The sequence below is a fragment of the Gorilla gorilla genome, chromosome 5 (genome assembly GCF_029281585.2).
Source record: "Gorilla gorilla gorilla isolate KB3781 chromosome 5, NHGRI_mGorGor1-v2.1_pri, whole genome shotgun sequence".
NCBI classification, from domain to species: domain Eukaryota; kingdom Metazoa; phylum Chordata; class Mammalia; order Primates; family Hominidae; genus Gorilla; species Gorilla gorilla.
This window is the reverse complement of record NC_073229.2, coordinates 193514136-193534904: the sequence shown is the minus strand read 5'-3', so window position 1 is coordinate 193534904 and position 20769 is coordinate 193514136. Positions and strand designations below refer to the sequence as shown.

General features: G+C 50.3%; 1 protein-coding gene across 1 annotated transcript in view; it reads left to right on the top strand.

Moving 5' to 3' along the window:
- The first annotated feature begins 1364 nt into the window (after window positions 1–1364).
- Window positions 1365–20769, top strand: part of THBS2 (thrombospondin 2) — a 39359-nt gene continuing 19954 nt past the window's right edge. Inside the window, exons 1-10 of the mRNA XM_019030006.4 lie at window positions 1365–1565; window positions 1659–1831; window positions 4702–4775; window positions 6533–7089; window positions 9235–9319; window positions 13661–13857; window positions 14956–15096; window positions 15853–15949; window positions 17748–17918; window positions 18196–18372. Coding sequence (XP_018885551.1) covers window positions 4724–4775; window positions 6533–7089; window positions 9235–9319; window positions 13661–13857; window positions 14956–15096; window positions 15853–15949; window positions 17748–17918; window positions 18196–18372 — 1477 coding nt within the window. The 5' untranslated portion in view covers window positions 1365–1565; window positions 1659–1831; window positions 4702–4723. The remainder of the gene's footprint in view (window positions 1566–1658; window positions 1832–4701; window positions 4776–6532; window positions 7090–9234; window positions 9320–13660; window positions 13858–14955; window positions 15097–15852; window positions 15950–17747; window positions 17919–18195; window positions 18373–20769) is intronic.

Genomic DNA, 20769 nt, shown 5'->3' with positions numbered 1-20769 from the left:
AAAAAGCAAAATAACGTACCTTAAACATGACATATACACTCTTGGAGGCTTTTGTCTGTGTAAGTGTCGGAAACTGATGTTTGCCAAGTGATAAATAAACAGGTGCCATTAGGAAAAACACAGGTTTTCACAAATGAAAGCTCCTTCCCTCTCCCACACCCGCTCGCATATCCTCCCTGAAGACAGAGGCCAGAAAGTGAGGCTTGCTCTTCATGGTGCCTGCCGACCTCTGCAGCGCTGGACCCCTGTGGGGGAATGCCAGGAGGCTTAAGAGACACTCCCCTGCCACAGACACAGTAAGGGTTGTGTCCACAGAAATTCGCTTTAATGTTCTCTAACTAAGACTTGACAGGTCCATAGCCAGGCTGACAACTCCACACAAACGTGAAGGAACCCGACAGGCAGGTGCCGACATGAAGTAGGTGCAGGTGGCTCCGGGCAAAGCAGCAGCTCCCCAGTCACCATCCACCCCACCTGGGGAAGTAGCACTTCCCCCATCCAAGGTCCACCCCAACCCAGGAGAAGCAGCAGCTCCCCTGTCTGCCATTAACCCTGACCTGGGAGAAACAACACATCCCCAGCCACCTTTCACACTGACCTGGGAGAAACAGCCTCTCCACCATCCACCTTTCACACTGGCCTGGGAGAAGTGGCACCTCCCCCATCCACTGTCCAGCCCAACTTGGGAGAAGCAGCCCCTCCCCCATGTACCATCAACCCCCACCTTAGAGCAGCAGCTTCTCCTTTCCACTGTATACCCTGACCTGGGAGAAGCAGCCCCTCCGCATCCATCGTCCACCCTGACCTCTGAGAAGCGGTGCCCCCCCACCCCCATGCAGAGTGCACCCTGATTGCGGGTGATGCCTGGGGTGTGGGAGGGGTGGGGGTTAGCTGCTGCCACTGCTTCTCGTCCTTGCTCTGTGCCTGCACGTCAGGCTGTTCCTGTGATGGGGCCACGTGCAAGTGTGCACCAAGGGGACTTGGCCGGGTACTGCACGTCCACTGGGACACACCCTTCTACGGGTATTGCACGTCCACTGGGAGACGTCCTTCTAGGGGATCCTCACTGAGCAAATGAAGCAGAATTTGGGTAAAAATGAATTTTCCCAAAGCTGCAGTACAGTTTTTCAGTCCTGTAACTGCCTGAGATAAATGTTGGCAACTTCCTTTTATATTAAATTTCATTTTTGTCACATAATAAACTTGATTATTGACCATAATAACTTTATTAATATACAGACTGATTATTGATACTCACCGATGTATGTCATGTGTTATTGAGAGTCACTCATTTGGTTTAGAAAGACCAATATCACATTGAGTAATTCGAAACATATTTAAGGCATAGAACTTGCATTTTTTTCTCTTAAGCAAAATGAGGAGTTCTAGCCAATCTTGCTGGTGTTATTTATAGCATCTTATTTCCTGAGAGAAGACAGGAAAAGTGAGTCCCTGCCTTCCCTCTCTCCGTCTGGCTCCTCCCAGGCCTGTCTAGCAGGGGCCGGGGTGCAGGAGGAGGAGACGGCATCCAGTACGGAGGGGCTGGACTTGGACCCCTGCAGCAGGTACTCGGAGCAAATGGTGAGATCAGAAGGGGGATGATGTCATTCCTTCGAAGGAATGAATTAAACGTGCTTCCTCATGTGTCTGATTGACAGCCCTGCACAGGAGAAGCGGCATATAAAGCCGCGCTGCCCGGGAGCCGCTCGGCCACGTCCACCGGAGCGTCCTGCACTGCAGGGCCGGTCTCTCGCTCCAGCAGAGCCTGAGCCTTTCTGACTCGGTCCGGAACACTGAAACCAGTCATCACTGCATCTTTTTGGCAAACCAGGTACGATTATTTCTTAAACTCAATCAATTATTTCATCTTGCTCTAATTTTAAGAAACTAGAGTTCTCGAACTCTAAGAAGGGGAGAAGAAAAAGGAGCAATTTCGATTATTAACTTAAGGTGGGTGGTGTATCTATTAACACTAAACGGTAAGTGTTTCTTCACGTGGTGTTTCTACTGCCCACTTGAAGAGCAAGGCACGTGGCCGCTCCTCAGCTTTTCCTCCGTGGCTGTGCTTTCACCAGCCGGGCACCCCTTCCTCTCTGAGGGTTGTGGCTGCTGCTGTTTTAATGCGTATACCTGCCTGGGAACCCGGGTAAACGCTTTATGTTTTCAGCTTCCGAAGAAGAAGATTCCACATGAGAGTTTGTTATTGAGGAGAGAATTAGAAACAACTCCCGGAATATCTGAAAAGTAACTGGAGATTAGAGAGAGACTCTGATTGTTAACATCATTATTAGTAGATTAGAGAGAGACTCTGATCGTTAACATTATTAGTAGATTAGAGAGAGACTCTGATTGTTAACATTGTTAGCAGCTGAAAAGTGGTTTTGAACATAACTAGAGAGTATTTGTGGTAAGTCTATGGAAAATCCTGTGACTGCCGGGACACACAGCGACTTTTAACAGTCTTGGGGCAGTTTGCATATGAAAAGTGAGCTGGCAGGTTGCCTGGCTACCACTTAAGGAAGGTGGGTTTGGCTGCCCAGGACTGGGAGCTGAGCACCCAGGAGTCTGGTGTTTAATCGGACTGCTGTTGGTGGTGGGCGGCCGGTAAACAATTAGCTCTCTGCAAAGCTATCTTTTACTTTGATTGTTCATACGAAAAGAGTTTTAAAAGACCTTTGCAAATTCAAACTACATTCTGCTGCAGACAGGCACTGAAATCTTTTTTTTTGGAAAAACACAAGCATAAACGTGGATGTGTGGCATGCAGAGGCTGGGGCAGGGGTGAGCGGCACTGGCTCATCCGTGGCTCCATCCCTGCCCGGTGTCCCTGGATGGGCTGAGGCCAGGTAGCCTGGCTGCTCATCCTTCCTGTGGGATGGAGCCTCACTGTCCTTTGACAATCCGCAGCAGGGGATGCTTTGTTAGCCTCCTGCTCTTGTAAGAATCTACCTCAAGGCAGAGACAGTAGGATCTGGTTTCCTCAAAGGAGTTTGATTTCGTTTTTCTAACCTGTCCTTATGAAGCTGGGCATCCAGAACTTTCGCATTTACCATCCTGTTTTTGGCTGGCCCTGCCCCACACAGCTGTCCTTAGGGGACTGCGACGTACCCGGCAGTGTGGGCTGATGAGGTGGGGAGGTGGGAAGAGCCTGCCAAGGCTGTACCCGAGCTGCGTATTCTAACACCGTTCTGTGGTGCTTACTGCGTGCAGGTACTGTTCTAAGCTCGTGGCCAAGTGTTCGCTCCTGTCATTAAACCCTCTTAAGAGCTCCACAGAAAGGCCCTATCAGCACCACCATTATTACTGCAGCTGCCTCGGGCAGTTAGAGTAGAAAGCACCCCAGACCCAGAGGCACATTCTGCTCCGGTAACCCATGCCTGTGGCTCGCTGGGCTAAGTCAGCCCCTGGTGAAGTTTCATTTGCCGAATTCATCTCTCATGACAACCCGATGAGGTGGGCATTTTACATGACGCTACGTTTCATTCTACGGATGAGGAAACTGAGGCAGAGAAGTTAAGTAAGTTTCCCTAGGTTGCACAGCTGGTGCTCAGCATTGCTCAGCCTGGTGCTGACTCCGGCCGCAGGCCGTGCTGCTTCCGGAGCCAGGACAGATGAAACAATCACCAAGGACCCCTGGGGTGGCACTGTGGGGAGCAGATGGTTTTGGGGGGGGGGTCCCAGGAGCAGATGGGTGGGGGGTCTGCAGGTGCTGCCAAGCATTTCTCTTCTTCTGAGGAATGTTTCTCTATTCCTGGAAGGTGAGGATTTCCAGGTTACCAAATGTTGTTTCTGGAGAGGGAGAGTCCTTGGATTAACAATGAGAAGTTAACGGCCTTTGATATTCTAAATATGGGAAGAACTGGGGTCTCAGTCTTCCCTTCAACCTAGAGCAGGGTGTGACCAATTGCTGGAAGGGACCTGGGGAGCCCTGGGACCCTCAGGCTCATGCTCGCCCAGGAGAGGAGAAGCTGAGATCCACAGGGTTAATCGCCCAGCCGGGCTTTGGACCACATCTCCTGACTTCGGGGCCAGCCTCCACTGAGCTGTGCCAACTTAAAATCCCCAAGAATGGAAAAACAGGCCTGCAGGGAAATAAAGAGGCAGGGTCAAAATGATGGCTAAGTCAAGTGTTCTGTTTTTTTGTAAGTATAATTCACCAAATTAAGTTTATTTGTAACTTTTTTTTACAGTTGATATTCATTCTATTTAATTAGGTTATGCATAACTGTTTTTTGCTGGATATTTACACAAAATGCGTTCACAGATTATTTTTGTCAGGCTGGAGATTTTTCTAAATTCAAACTTTCTACATCTAAGTGCTGTCTACGAGTCGTATGAACAGAATTACTCCAGGCAAGCGCTGAACTTGCCCATCTTCCATTTGCTCATCTGTAAAATGAGGACAATTAGAGCACCACTTACCTCCCAGGCTGTTATGAAGATGAAATAATAGGAATATTTAGAACGTGAAGAGCACAGTGCCGGCAAATGCTAGCCCAACAAATCTTAGTTATAGTTAGAAGAATCCTGCTTGAAGAGTAAATTTCCTCCTTCGCTCTCAGTTTGCCACAAATCCAGTTGGTGCTGAGTTTTATATGCAAACTGTTTCTCAATGGTCATGTGAGTCACTGGGCCAGTCTCGCTCACAGGCAGGGTTGCAGCTGTGGACTCATCACTAACAAGGGTTTCCTGTATTCCCAGGAGCTCAGCTGCAGGAGGCAGGATGGTCTGGAGGCTGGTCCTGCTGGCTCTGTGGGTGTGGCCCAGCACGCAAGGTGAGTGTCCTCAGAGCCTGTGGTCTCTCTCTGGCTTGTGAGATGTGGCTTAGCTGCAAGGGGAGAGATGACAAAATAAAGTGTGTGGTTGGACAGTCTTACCCGTGAGGACCTTCTAGCTCCTTTATAAATCAAATAGTAACTTACTTCTGAGCCAATATGACATGAGATAATTTATCTCTGGAAAATTCAGGTGTTAGAGAAAAATGCGATTCCACCTAGAGTTGTACAGTTTATCCTTTTTTCTATAGAGAATGTTCACAACACTGCAAGTATTTGGTGTTTGTTGAATTCTTTTTGCTCCACTTTCTTCCTCCTTTAAATATTTTCCCATGTGTTTACTTTTCTACAGTATGATTTTTAATGACCACATAATATTTCATCACAGATAAAGCCTGATCTTTTTCAATCAATTCCCACTTAGATTGGTTTATTTTCATTAGCATAAATGATGACACAAAAAATATTGACGTGGATAAATCTTAAGTAGCATTTGTGGTTATATCGTTTGGATAGGTTACAAAATTAGAATTGCTGAATCAAAGCTTTTAATTCTTGCCAAGTAACTCTATGGAAAGTGGTCCAATGCCCACTTCTATCAGCAACCCTGTGTATTATCCTGTTCTAATTTGCTAAATATTAGATGAAAAGGAAGGCTTTGTTTAAACTTTCCATTCAGTGTATTACTTTTCTTTTTTTCTGGGACGGAGTCCTGCTCTGTCACCCAGGCTGGAGTGCAGTGGCGTGATCTGGGGTCACTGCAAGCTCTGCCTCCCGGGTTCACGCCATTCTCCTGCCTCAGCCTCCCCAGTAGCTGGGACTACGAGCGCCCACAACCATGCCTGGCTAATTTTTTGTATTTTTAATAGAGACGGGGTTTCACCGTGTTAGCCATGATGGTCTCCGTCTCCTGACCTCATGATCCGCCTGCCTCGGCCTCCCAAAGTGCTGGGATTACAGGTGTGAGCCACCACGCCTGGCTTTGAATTATTTAAACTGTTATGATTTTCGTGAGATCTGATCACTTTTCTTGCCAATAGCTTAGGTGGTGACTTAAAACCATTTGTTTCTATACTTGATACTGACCACTCTTTCAGATCCTTACCCACAGGGTGCATTAAGAGTTGGAGAATACATTTTTACAAAATAACAACCTGCTGACATAACTGGTTTTAGGCGGTTGATCTCAACAAGAAAGCAACATAAGATTTAGCTGCTTTCTGACACTCTATCAATAGCAAGGCTAAAGATCCATGTCTTTCCCAGTTTATTCATTTATTTGGTTTTTTCCTGAGCAATCAACTGGTAGACAGGATGGCTGCTTTTCAGCCTCAGATCTGAGATGGAAGAGCCAGACAGAGTGACCTGGGACATGTGCCAGGATGTCAAGCGAGGCCGGGATTCCCTCACCAAGAAGGTCGGGCTATGCAAAGGGCCAGCTGAACGGACAGGGCGCCGCCTGTCTCCACCGATTTACCTTCTGGCACACGCTCCTCGACCAGCCAGGGGCAGAAACTGACCCCACAGACCCGCAGCTGCTTTGGGCCCACACTCTGAGTAGCGGCACTGGCACGGAGGATAGTGGCTTTTCATCAGAGGTGGCTCCAGCATTCCTATAAAACAGGGAGAGAAGCTGCGGGATATTGGGAGGCCTCGTTAATTTCCTTACACGCGAGGTTCTGGTTTGTCACCCTGGGTCAGGCCAACCTCGCCCTCTTCCCCTACGTCACCCTTCTCCACTGCGGTTCCCTTTGCAGCTGGTCACCAGGACAAAGACACGACCTTCGACCTTTTCAGTATCAGCAACATCAACCGCAAGACCATTGGCGCCAAGCAGTTCCGCGGGCCCGACCCCGGCGTGCCGGCTTACCGCTTCGTGCGCTTTGACTACATCCCACCGGTGAACGCAGATGACCTCAGCAAGATCACCAAGATCATGCAGCAGAAGGAGGGCTTCTTCCTCACGGCCCAGCTCAAGCAGGACGGCAAGTCCAGGGGCACGCTGTTGGCTCTGGAGGGCCCCGGTCTCTCCCAGAGGCAGTTCGAGATCGTCTCCAATGGCCCCGCGGACACGCTGGATCTCACCTACTGGATTGACGGCACCCGGCACGTGGTCTCTCTGGAGGACGTCGGCCTGGCTGACTCGCAGTGGAAGAACGTCACCGTGCAGGTGGCTGGCGAGACCTACAGCTTGCACGTGGGCTGCGACCTCATAGACAGCTTCGCTCTGGACGAGCCCTTCTACGAGCACCTGCAGGCGGAAAAGAGCCGGATGTACGTGGCCAAAGGCTCTGCCAGAGAGAGTCACTTCAGGGTACGCTCTGCAGGGAGGTGGCCGCCGTGAGGGAGGAAAGAGCTTAGCTGGGAACTGATCTGCTAGTGCGTCTGGTGATGCGATGCTTGAGCAGGCAGAGCCTGGCCTTAGAGAAGCACACTGCACATCCCCGCACGTGCTCACACACATGCATGCACACACCACATGCACATGCACACACTGCACACCACATGCAGCCACAGGCATGTGCACACATGCACACACACACCACACACACACACAAACACACATGCACACAAACACATGAACACACATCCAAAGACATATACACAAACACTGCATATGCACTCACACTCGCATATGTATATACATCACACATGTGCACACACCACACAACACACACACAGACAGGCGCACACACACCTCACCACATACACATGCATGTGAACACACCCTCACATATGCATGCCCATGTGCACACAAACCATACATGGGCACGCACATGCAGACGCACATAAACACCATTCATACACTCATGTGCACACATGCACACCACACAGACATACATGTGAACACACACATGCACACACGTGCACACACCGTACGTGGGCACCCATGCACATACACAAATAAACACCATGCATACACTCACATTCACAGACGTGTGCACATACCACACATGCACACACACACCACACACATACATGTGAACACACTCTCATGCATGCACATGTGCACACAACCATATGTAAGCACTTATACATGTGTGCACAAAACAGGTGTGCACACACCACACACAGCCATGCAATGCACACACACCACACACATGTGAACACACACATACACACGTGCACAAAAGTACCATACACAGTCACACACATCACATTTACATACCTACACACATAAACACCATACATACACTCTCACATCCCCCCACACATAAACACACGAACATCATATAGATGCACACACAGAACCACACATGTACACACACATACACATGCACAAATGCACACACACTCATACACACATATACATACACACAAACACCTCATGCAAACTCATGCATGCACATACATCCATCACACATGTGTATACAAACAGGCACACGTGCACGCACAGTGCATGCAGAGCCACAGGCAGTTGTCAGCACATACATACTTTCACACAGGCACTCACCCTTTCACATGCAAACACCACATACAAGCGCATACACACACAACAACGCATGCCTTTCTAAGCCACGATTAATCAGAGAGGGCTGCCCCAGGTGTGCTTCCCTAACTGCACTAATTATCATCAGTTGAGATTGAGGCTGGTTTGATGATCAAGGAATCAACCCTATTCAAATGTTTCTAGCAATCCCAGACTCTTTTGATCACAACCAAAACCACTCCTAAATGTTTGCTTTAGTAGCGAAATGATGGGAGAGCAAAGCAGCAGGTGCCCTTTTCCAAGGGAAAGGGCTGGTGATTTATGAGGGAATGGTTTCATGTCCATTTTGGTTAAAATATGTTTGGAAATGAATCTTAAACTGCAGGTCTTTAGAATCACAATGGTGTATGGTACATTGCTCCCTCCCGGACGTGTAGGGCCTTGGAAATAAGTACATGGTTAAACTCAGTAATTTGAGTAAAAGGCCTAGAGATGCATAGCTTGTTGTTGAGTCAATTTCTCATGGGTGTCCAGGAGTTCCATACCATATAGGACTGGCCCAGCCCCGTCGTAACTCAGCTGCGGAAGGTGCTCCTGCAGGCCCAGGGTCTGTGTCTCTGGGAGGACCAGTGGGACTCCGTGAGCCCCTTTGCCCAATGCAGAAACTCGCTAATCATGAGTGACTTGCAAGGAACGGATGGCCTTGAACGTCCATGGGAACATGCCCAGAACACACAGCAGGCCACACCTCTCCAAGGGCCATCTCACTCTTATTTATGAAACATTTCCTTCTTCTAGGTAGATTTCTTACATTACACTTCCATTTCTTGTGTCATGCTTAAAAACAAAATTTCAAAAGTACTATATGCAGAAAAACTGATTATAAAGAGATTGCAAACCTGCTACGTAGAAGGAAATACTCTCACTACTTGAAGATTCCAACTTGTATTTTTAGAATGTCAGTTAGCTTGGCATCAAACATTGGATGTTTATCTGTTGCTCTATTTTTCTGCTTGTGTGTACTCACAGGGTTTGCTTCAGAACGTCCACCTAGTGTTTGAAAACTCTGTGGAAGATATTCTAAGCAAGAAGGGTTGCCAGCAAGGCCAGGGAGGTAGGTGTGTTGTGAAAAATACATTTTATATACTGGCTTGGATGGATTTCTATTGTGACATGGTGTGTGTGTGTGTGTATGTGTGTGCATGCATGCTTGTAAAAATTTAAGTAAAAATATTTGGGTAACTACCACTATTGTCTTTGAGTGACTTAGCTGGTCAACTTAGACATGTTGATATCTGAAAATGATAAATTGATTAAACAGTTAATTTTAAGTAGATTTTAATAATCCAAATAATTTTATTATAGAAGACAAAATATAAATAGCTGGTAATTTAATATGAGTTGAAATATAGACAACTTTTCCAGTATATTAATGTGTGATGCTTTTCTGCCTAAGGAAAGTCATAGATATTTGTCGAACTTGACTCATAGAAGTTTTCTTTTTTTTTTTTTTGAGCCAGAGTCTCGCTCTGTCACTCAGGCTGGAGTGCAGTGGTGCGATCTGGGCTCACTGCAAGCTCTGCCTCCTGGCTTCACGCCATTCTTCTGCCTCAGCCTCCCGAGTAGCTGGGACTACAGGCACCCACCACCACACCCGGCTAATTTTTTGTATTTTTAGTAGAGACGGGGTTTCAGCGTGTTAGCCAGGATGGTCTCGATCTCCTGACCTCATGATCCGCCAGCCTTGGCCTCCCAAAGTGCTGGGATTACAGGTGTGAGCCACCGCGCCCGGCCTAGAAGTTTTCTTATACTGTTCATAGTTGTTGACTCCATCATATGATGGAAATCTATGCTACTTAAATCATTGACAGATGATCTCATCTTTTCTGTTAGTTACAATTGTGAATCATATTTCCAAGCACACTTTCCAATATTTTCTTGAGCATTTAATTCTGAAGGTCACTATGACAGGTTCATTGAATGCCGTACATCATTTAATCTTCAGAATGACTACGTGAGATGGGCACTTTCACTTTCTTCATTTTACAAAGATGAAGGCTGGCACCCAAGGCAGTGCTGTGTGGCTGCCATGTTGAGCTCCCCAGTCAGCAGGGAGCAGGGCCGCTGCCTGGGTCTGACAGCCTCAAAGCGGAGCTCACGTCTGCCACACGGTGTGGCTGTGCGCACATGAAGGCCAGGCCATCTCAATTCCAAATTATGACAAGTGTAAACTGTTATGTCATGAATCTATACATCAGGAATATATGGGATTTGGTATCTTTGATGCACAATGACTCTGTGATCCCACCGCCTACTTCAGAACCGGGGTGCGTAGCCCACTCTTCAGTTACACTTTGCAGGTCCTGGTCATTGTGCACGTCCTGTGAGGAAGGAGAACAAGGAGACATTTGATCATCAATGCAGGGAGAAGGGTGTTCTAACATCAACCCTCATTCCAGCTCCAACTGTCACCCCCACCACGACCCTCACTGTGCCTGTTACCTGAGGGGTGATTTGCAGCACAGCGGAGTTATCTTGGCTCCAGCACTCTGCATGCCAGGGCCTCAGCTTCATGAAGCAGTGCTCTTCTTGGGGCTCCTGGGGTGCAGTTGGCTGTGGGGCTTTTGGGTACTTTTTGTTGCAATAATGTTTTTTCAGTCTGATATATTTCTATGTATACGTGTGTGTGTGTGCGTGTGTATTTTCACTAATATAGAAAAATATTGTTTTTATAAACAAAACATATATGCAAATATTCTTTGTGTGAAAGAAAATATACCCTTCGCGGTGTTCCTAATCACATGTTTGTACTATAATTTCACGTGGGTTCAGTTAAACTAGAGCTAAGGTTGACCATGGCATGTTGAGTCAGTTGTCATAATGGTCAGTGAGTAAAACTAACCTACTATGACAAACATGACTTACACCTCTATGTGAGCAAACACCTTGTGTGTGTGTGTGTGTGTGTGTGTGTGTGTGTGTGTTACCAGCATACACCCTAGTAGGTGCAGCCTCCTTCAGCAGGTATTTCCTAGGCTCACAGGTACAAGTCAATAATCCCTGGAACTATCAAAAGCAAACCTTTAAAACTTACGGGAAACTCTTAGATCTTCCAAAAAAACAAAAACAAAACACTTACAGAGAAATCTAGATCTGTTATCTCCAGATGTGTAGAATAAGTATGGATCTATATACATATATCTACCTGACCATATGTGGCAATCACCCATGAGTTAGTCTACTCAAAGCCAGGTGGATGCCAATGTCCCATTTGGAGATCTTTGACAACACAACAAAGACTTCTTCTTCACTGGTTATGTCAGACTTAAGGAAAATTGGTCTTATACAAACAGCTAGTTCATGGATTGGTTCTTGGTAATGACATCCCCTTTTTCACTATTTGTTAAAAGTGAGAGTAACCTTGTGAAGAGGCTGAGCCATTATTATTTTACAACTGAGAATATTGGCAGAAGCCTGGAGAAATGCAAGTTAGCTGGAAGGTTTTACTACCAGGTAAAACTACATTCCTGTCAGAGCCAGAGCAGAAGCAAAGATATATGTGGTCTTTTCTTTAACTTTTAGAGGAATGAAAAACAAATACCCTAGGTTAGTTAAAGATTAGTGTGCTGGGTAAAATCCACTCAGGGTGGTTTCTTTGTCTCTATTAATATGTTGATATTGACCTGATTGTACATGGTTATGGGCAACATGAATCCGAGCGGAAGCTTCTAAGCTTAGTATGAATTGTAGCACAGTTTATAACCAAGTGATTAAAAACTCAATCACGGAATGCCTGACAGCGCTGTAAAATGTCTAAGTCTTTCCTCAATAATGGACTGTCCGAGAGAAGTCAGGCATTTCAAAGATGGGATCTTCACCCCTGAGAGGGAGCAGGGTCCTAGATGGGGGTGAGGTGAGCTCCGGCCTAGAGCCTGGGCCCCGACTGCAGCCGCGCAGGCCCTGCTGACCTGAGGACTGGACCCCGCCTCCGTCCCTGACTCGCCTCAGGTCAATTTGTAAATTACTTGCCATACCCACCCAGGTCCCACAATCTAGGGCTTCAGAGGGAGTGGTGGGAATGTGGAAAGGTGGGAGTGGTGGGAAGGTGGGAAGGTGGGAAGGTGGGAGTGGTGGGAAGGTGGGAGCCGTGGGAAGGTGGGAGCCGTGGGAAAGTGGGAAGGTGGGAGCGGTGGGAAGGTGGGAAGGTAGGACTGGTGGGAAGGTGGGAAGGTGGGAAGGTGGGAGCAGTGGGAAGGTGGGAAGGTGGGAGTGGTGGGAAGGTGGGAATGTGGGGAGGTGGGAATGTGGGAAGGTGGGAGCAGTGGCAAGGTGGGAAGGTGGGAAGGTGGGAATGTGGGAAAGTGGGAAGGTGGGAGCAGTAGGAAGGTGGGAAGGTGGGAGCGGTGGGAAGGTGGGAAGGTGGGAGTGGTGGGAAGGTGGGAAGGTGGGAAGGTGGGAAGGTGGGAGTGGTGGGAAGGTGGGAAGATGGGAGCGGTGGGAAGGTGGAAGTGGTGGGAAGGTGGGAAGATGGGAAGGTGGGAAGGTGGGAGCGGTGGGAAGGTGGGAGTGGTGGGAAGGTGGGAAGGTGGGAAGGTGAGAGCGGTGGGAAGGTGGGAAGGTGGGAGTGGTGGGAAGGTGGGAAGATGGGAAGGTGGGAAGGTGGGAGCGGTGGGAAGGTGGGAAGGTGGGAATGTGGGAAGGTGGGAGTGGTGGGAAGGTGGGAAGGTAGGAGTGGTGGGAAGGTGGGAAGGTGGGAAGGTGGGAGTGGTGGGAAGGTGGGAATGTGGGGGCGGTGGGAAGGTGGAAAGGTGGGAAGGTGGGAATGTGGGAGCGGTGGGAAGGTGGGAAGTTAGGAGCAGTGGGAAGGTGGGAAGGCCAGGAGGAGCAAGGCACAGTCTCGAGGGGACTGGCTGTTTGAGCAAGAGGATAGTGAATTTTCTTTAAAGCAGAGCAAGGAGCCATAAGAAAGGGTGTTTGGGGATGAAAAAAAAGGATGAAGAGTCGAGAGGAGCCGTCAGAACATACGGGGGATGTGTTCAAGAAGCAGATTTGTGGTCGGAAGCTTTGCAAAGAGGGGACCTGGGTCTGAGTGACATGCGTGGCCACTGGTGCTCCTGCGTTTGGACTGTGCAGGCCTCTCCTATGCTGATGCGTCTCCCCACTCCTGAGCTAATTTCTGCTCTGCTCCTTCTGTGACATGTGGCAGCATGGGAAATAGCCGCCTTCCCCTGTCCCTGCTGTTCCTGGTGTCACCCAGCACCAGGCCGCTCTGGGAGCCAGGGCAGATGGTCCTCCCTGTGGTCCTGGCCTCTGCTGCTGGCCCAGTCCTCCGCCTGGTGTCTCCCAGCACTAGGCCCCTCCGGGAGCCAGGGCGGGTCATCCTCCCTGTGTTCCCAGCCCCTGCCGCTGGCCCCGTCCTCCGTGATGCTCACGGCCCTTCTATGCTTGCCCTCAGCTGAGATCAACGCCATCAGTGAAAACACAGAGACGCTGCGCCTGGGTCCGCATGTCACCACCGAGTACGTGGGCCCCAGCTCGGAGAGGAGGCCCGAGGTGTGCGAACGCTCGTGCGAGGAGCTGGGAAACATGGTCCAGGAGCTCTCGGGGCTCCACGTCCTCGTGAACCAGCTCAGCGAGAACCTCAAGAGAGTGGTGGGTACTCACGCGGGGGCTGTGGGGGTCATAGGGCACGGGCAGCTCCGCCGCTGGCCCATCTCAGCAGGTATCAACATTCCCTGGCAGTGCCTCGTGCTTAATGTAAAAACCCACAGTTCACAGGGGAGGTGTCTGCCGGGCTCCTCAGGATCCTTGCTCAATATTCAGCATTGTTAGAGGGAAGTTGGGTAGATCTTGGGAAGTATTCCCAAGGAAAACAGTCCTGGGCACAGTCTCCAAAATAAATTCTTAATTCTGGGAAATTTACCTCCTTGGTAAATCTGTAGGTATGAGTGTACACACACATACACACCCACCCCTGCAGAGGAAAATAATTTTATTTAAAGGACTGCATGTTGGCGTAGCTGAAGAGGCAGGACGGGAAGTTCCTGTGAGGCTGGCAGGAGTGAAATGGGTTTGAGCAGCACAGCACGGCCAGGAAGAGAGAGGGATGCCTGCGGGGCTCAGGACGGGCAGCTCGCAGTTTAGAGAAAGGGACTGAACATAATGAGGTGCTCCGGGCCACGGTGCCCCACGACGTCCACATGGCTAACCAGGGTGCAGTGACGCTGACTGTCACTCGTACCCAGAGGACATGAAGTAAATGATGCCAGGAGATGGAGCCCAGGGCAGGGAGGGCGGCGAGGGCAGGAGCCCGGGGCAGGGAGGGGGTCGAGGGCAGGAGCCCGGGGCAGGGAGGGTGGCGAGGGCAGGAGCTTGGCTGTATCCCTGCCTGTCGTTATGGCTGCTGCCTGGGGACCTCGTTCCCACCCCAGTCCCACCTGGCGTCCCAGTCGAAGGAGACCCAGCGTTGCTCTGCACTGGTCCAGGTGTGGTGTGAGCCACGCGATTTCCGCTCTCCAGGAAGGCAGGTGGATGGGGAGTCCCAGAAGCCCAGGCAGTGACGAAGCCGTGGCTCAGAAAGCCCCGTGAGGATGGAGGACAACTTCCGGAACTTCCACCCAGGGATGAGTCAAGTCTTACTTGACTTTAGAGCTTTTTAATGAAGGAGGAACTTTGTTTTTCATCCACAATCATGATGACTAAATATGTAGTATTATTGTCTGTACTTAAATGTTTCACTTGATTTTCCAGTCGAATGATAACCAGTTTCTCTGGGAGCTCATTGGTGGCCCTCCTAAGACAAGGAACATGTCAGCTTGCTGGCAGGATGGCCGGTTCTTTGCGGAAAATGAAACGTGGGTGGTGGACAGCTGCACCACATGTACCTGCAAGGTGAGGCCCCAGAACACGGCTCTTGGGGGAAGAGGCCACCATCGGACACTTGGCAGAGCTTGACTGCCTGGAAATGCCAGCGTTCGGGGCTGATGTGTGAAACTGGTTCAGCTATGGGAGGAAATCTCAGTGTAACAACCACAGAAGGGCCAGGAACCGTATTTATGACTTGAATCAACCTCTTTGTTTGCACGTAAACAACCAGAGCCCAGAGAGGGGGAGCAACCTGGCCAGCGTCACCAGTTGGTTAGAAACAGGAGGAACAGAGAAGCCAGACATGGCCCTAGACTCTGCATTTAATTCCATCCGGTTCCAACAGAGCCTGAGGCTCAGCAGAAACGTTTGGGGGAAATACAAGCCACTGCCTGAAGTCTTACAGACAGACAATTTAGCTTTTAATGTTTCTCTATTTCTGCTGACAATGGCCTCAGCATTACCTTAGATAACAGGAGTTCCTGCTGCCCGTGTTTTCTTCCCTCCTTCCAGGAAGCGTGGAGCTCTCTGTTGCATCCTTGCTGCTCAGTGAAGGGAGAAAGGAATGGAATGGATGCAAAGAGACATCTGGGGGCCCTGTTCTTGTTAGGCTGTCAGCACTAATGGGAGAAAAAGATGCCCTTATTTTCACATCTCTGTAATGTATGGTCCGTAGGATGGAAAACATTCAGCCATTCTGTTGACCCCTTCTAGTCTCAGCGCTTTTACCAACGTCCCCTCCTTTTAAATGAGTGTTCCATGCATGCCTTTCTTCACTTGTAGAAATTTAAAACCATTTGCCACCAAATCACCTGCCCGCCTGCAACCTGCGCCAGTCCGTCCTTCGTGGAAGGCGAATGCTGCCCTTCCTGCCTCCACTGTGAGTATCGCCAGCCGGCAAGCGCATCCTGCATTTTTAGGAATTCCGTGCTTGTTTGTTTATTTATTCATTGGTTGGTTTTGGCAGAGAAGAGTGAGGTTCAGCCCCCTGAGTACAGGTGAGAGAATCAGAGGGCCACCCCAGGCCACTGGTCATCCACTGAGGACTGACTCATGGCCAGAAAGGAGTGTGGAAGCCCTAGGAACGCGGGGGTGGGAAGGCCAGTCCTGATGCTTCTCAGACGAGGAAGCTAAGCCCAGTGGTCACGCAGGTGAGCCCAGAGCAGGCCCCGATGGAGCCCCAGCTGAGAGTCAGAGAACACACGTAGATCTGTGACTGTGTTATGGCAGCAAGTGATCACTGTACGCACACTCCTGGAAAAACAATAGAAAATCAAACAAAAACCAAAGACTGTTATCCGAAGAATATGTTCTAAGGGATAGAAATACATTCCAAGGAACAGAACCTGAGATGGAGAGGAACCACGTGTGGACACCCTGGGGGTTCCTGGGCCACCCTGGAAACTCAGTGCACGTTAAGAGACTGAGTTGGCCCCAACGCTGCCCTCAGGTCTCTGTGCGGCCTCCCACCCCTGCCCCGAGTTCCCTTCCCAAGTTAGCTCTGCTGACCCCACCCAGAGCTCCTGAGCCATCCGTGGCTCCCCAGTGCCATGCCATTGGCAAGGTGCTTCAGGTCCACACCCCAAGTTGCTGCTGCACTAAGATCAGGCAACGCTTCTCCCAAATTAAACTAGTCACCATCCCCCAAACATTCCCAGAATGTCCCTGTGGCCCCAGAGCTGTGTCATCCTCAGGGCACCTTACCTCTGATGTGGACAGAGAATGAAAGGACTCAGAGCTCACGCTCTGCCACTCTGTGATTTTGAATAAAATGGGATTTTTCTGAGTTTCAAATTTATTGCCTGTAACATGCAGAAAATGTATCCCCTATACAGTTAGTCTTATAATTAAAACCAACAATTCAATATGCGTAAAAGTGCCTGTTAGGTATTCACAAAGTCAGATTGCTCCTGGCAAAGCATAAAAATATAATCTTGATAATCAAAGGGCCCACATTAGGCTAGAAGGAGACATTTTATGTTATCAGGAGCATCATGACCAGGAAAAGACCTCCTTGACCATTTTTCTTTTCTTTCATTTCCCTGCTTTCTAGAACACTGAGTCATGGTGCATTCACTGGGCTTCTCTCCTCACGGGAATGATTTCTTGCGTCAGGTTGCTCTTTCCCCCCATTTAGCAGCTGTGATTACCTATGAAGAATTTCTTTACAGGGAATCTCCTTTTTATTAGCTTGTTTCAGTTTAGTTGGAAATAAGTGACCTGTAATTTTCACCAATAATTGAAATGTTTCACTACATTATGTAAATCAGCGAACAGAGGTTAAATGGAAATACGTTACATTTTTGTAACTTTAATGAAACCTCATGTAGAAAAGATTCAACACTGTCTTTGGCAAGCTATTTTATAAAATCGATTAAAAGACTTTCCTGGACACACATGGATTTAGCTCCCCTCAGCACCCTAACAGTAGACCCAGAAATGCGTTTTTGCTCTTCTCTTGAAAGGCAGTCCCTGAACTCCTGTGCAGGTCACAAACTTGGGTCCCACGGAGCCACGGCCCAGCCACTGGGATGTCCACCTGCCTCAGCCAGGCAGTGGCCCCTCAGATTCCTGGATGCATGAACTGTGGCCCCACGCCAGCTGCCCCGTGCCCGTTCTGTTCTGTGGCACGTCTGTGAGGCAGGGCCTGATGCCACTGTGTTTGCTTCCTCTGGCAGCGGTGGACGGTGAGGAGGGCTGGTCTCCGTGGGCAGAGTGGACCCAGTGCTCCGTGACGTGTGGCTCTGGGACCCAGCAGAGAGGCCGGTCCTGTGACGTCACCAGCAACACCTGCTTGGGGCCCTCCATCCAGACACGGGCTTGCAGTCTGAGCAAGTGTGACACCCGCAGTGAGTGTCGGGCAGGTGACACCCGCGTGCCTGTGGGGGTGGGGTGCGTTTCTCTCAGTCATCGGGACCTTTGCAAGGGACAGAGCTGCCCTCACGAGGTGCTGGGCCTTTGCAAGGATTCTAGCCAGGTGAGGCTCTTTCTGCCAGCTGATGGGAGGGGTTCTCCTTCCCTCTCCTCAGCAGCTGTGAGATGCTCCTCAGTTAATAAGGCACACCGCTTACAGGCAAATACCCCTCTAGGCGGCACAGGCTGATCTTTCTCTGCTTCTTGTGTTAGTCCGGCAGGACGGCGGCTGGAGCCACTGGTCACCTTGGTCTTCATGCTCTGTGACCTGTGGAGTTGGCAATATCACACGCATCCGTCTCTGCAACTCCCCAGTGCCCCAGATGGGGGGCAAGAATTGCAAAGGGAGTGGCCGGGAGACCAAAGCCTGCCAGGGCGCCCCATGCCCAAGTAAGTACAGTGAAGGCAGGGCCCTGGGTGGGCGGGCTCGCAGGCGGCTCACAGTGAGCAGCCATAGCTGGAGCTGGGATCCGGGGTGTCAGGGCCTGTTCCAGCCCAGCCCAGCCCCAGCTGAGCAGCAAAGGGGGCTGCCATCCCGGGCCTGGCTTGGTAATGAACCCATCCTTTGTGATTAATTCTGCTCACCTGTGCTCAGTGCAAACCTCCTCTGAGATAGCCCCGTTTCATTCCGGTTCAGGACAGACCGTAATTAAAGGAAGAATGAGCCAGCACCGCAGCTCTGTCATGGGATTGAGTGTGGATGGGGGAGTGAGTGTGGATGGGGAGTGAGTGTGGATGGTGTCTATGGGGGAATGAGTGTGGATGGGGAGTGAGTGTGGATGGGAGTGAGTGTGGATGGTGAGTGTGGATGGGAGTGAGTGTGGATGGTGAGTGTGGATGGGGAGTGAGTGTGGATGGGGAGTGAGTGTGGACGGGAGTGAGTGTGGATGGAGTGAGTGTGGATGGGGAATGAGTGTGGATGGGGAGTGAGTGTGGATGGTGTTTATGGGGGAATGAGTGTGGATGGGGTGTGAGTGTGGATGGGAGTGAGTGTGGATGGTGAGTGTGGATGGGAGTGAGTGTGGACGGGGAGTGAGTGTGGATGGTGTTTATGGGGGAATGAGTGTGGATGGGGAGTGAGTGTGGATGGGGAGTGAGTGTGGATGGGGAGTGAGTGTGGATAGAGTGAATGTGGATGGGGAGTGAGTGTGGATGGTGTCTATGGGGGAATGAGTGTGGATGGGGAGTGAGTGTGGATGGGGAGTGAGTGTGGATGGTGTCTATGGGGGAATGAGTGTGGATGGGGAGTGAGTGTGGATGGGAGTGAGTGTGGATGGTGAGTGTGGATGGGAGTGAGTGTGGATGGTGAGTGTGGATGGGGAGTGAGTGTGGATGGGGAGTGAGTGTGGACGGGAGTGAGTGTGGATGGAGTGAGTGTGGATGGGGAATGAGTGTGGATGGGGAGTGAGTGTGGATGGTGTTTATGGGGGAATGAGTGTGGATGGGGTGTGAGTGTGGATGGGAGTGAGTGTGGATGGTGAGTGTGGATGGGAGTGAGTGTGGACGGGGAGTGAGTGTGGATGGTGTTTATGGGGGAATGAGTGTGGATGGGGAGTGAGTGTGGATGGGGAGTGAGTGTGGATGGGGAGTGAGTGTGGATAGAGTGAATGTGGATGGGGAGTGAGTGTGGATGGGGAGTGAGTGTGGATGGTGTTTATAGGGCAATGAGTGTGGATGGGGAATGAGTGTGGATGGGGAGTGAGTGTGGATCGGGAGTGAGTGTGGATGGGGAGTGAGTGTGGATGGGGTTTATGGGGGAATGAGTGTGGATGGGGAGTGAGTGTGGATGGGAGTGTGGATGGTGAGTGTGGATGGGGAGAGAGTGTGGATGGGGGAGGGAGAGTGTGGATGGGGGAGGGAGAGTGTGGATGGGGGAGTGAGTGTGGATGGGGAGTGAGTTTGGTCCGAGTAGTGAGTGTGGACAGAGGGAGAGTGTGGATGGGGGAGGGAGAGTGTGGATGGGGGAGTGAGTGTGGATGGGGGAGTGAGTGTGGATGGGGGAGTGAGTGTGGATGGGGAGTGTGGATGGAAGTGAGTGAGTGTGGATGGAGTGAGTGTGGATGGGGAGGGTGTGTGAATGGGGGAGTGAGTTGTATGTGCAGTGAGTGTGGATGGGCAGTGAGTGTGGATGGAAGTGAGTGAGTGTGGACTGAGTGAGTGTGGATGGGCAGTGAGTGTGGACGGGGAGTGAGTTTGGACTGAGTAGTGAGTGTGGACAGAGGATGCCGCAGATGCACAGAACTGTGTCTCTCTGAAATAGCCTTTCCCTGCGTCTGTGCAGACTAGGGTGTGAGTTACAGAGCACTTGGCCCAAAGCATCGAGGGCTTCCCCAGGGAGGCCTGGCTCAGGAAGTGCATGGATGCGCTGAGAAAAAGAGGGTGTGCAGGGATTGCCTTCAGCTGTGCTCACGCCTCATGGGAACTGCCTATGAGGACATTCGGTGTCATGCCAGGCTTCTGAGTTGAGGCCACCCTCCATGGCAGAGGGACAGTTTGGTGAGGAGCTCTGAGCTTCTCGGTGTAAATGGTGGTGTGGGGCCGGGCACGGTGGCTCACGCCTGTAATCCCAGCACTGTGGGAGGCTGGGGCAGGAGGATTGCTTGAGGCCAGGAGTTTGAGAGCAGCCTGGGCAACATAGCGAGACCCTCTCTATTAAAAAAATTCTTTTATTAAAAAGAAGAGGTAGTATGATTTGTCTTCTGGAGGTCAAGAGATCGCAGCAAAGCCATTGGAAACACTGTCATCTGCATCACTCCCATAATCCACCGTTGCAGCAGGCGTAGTGGT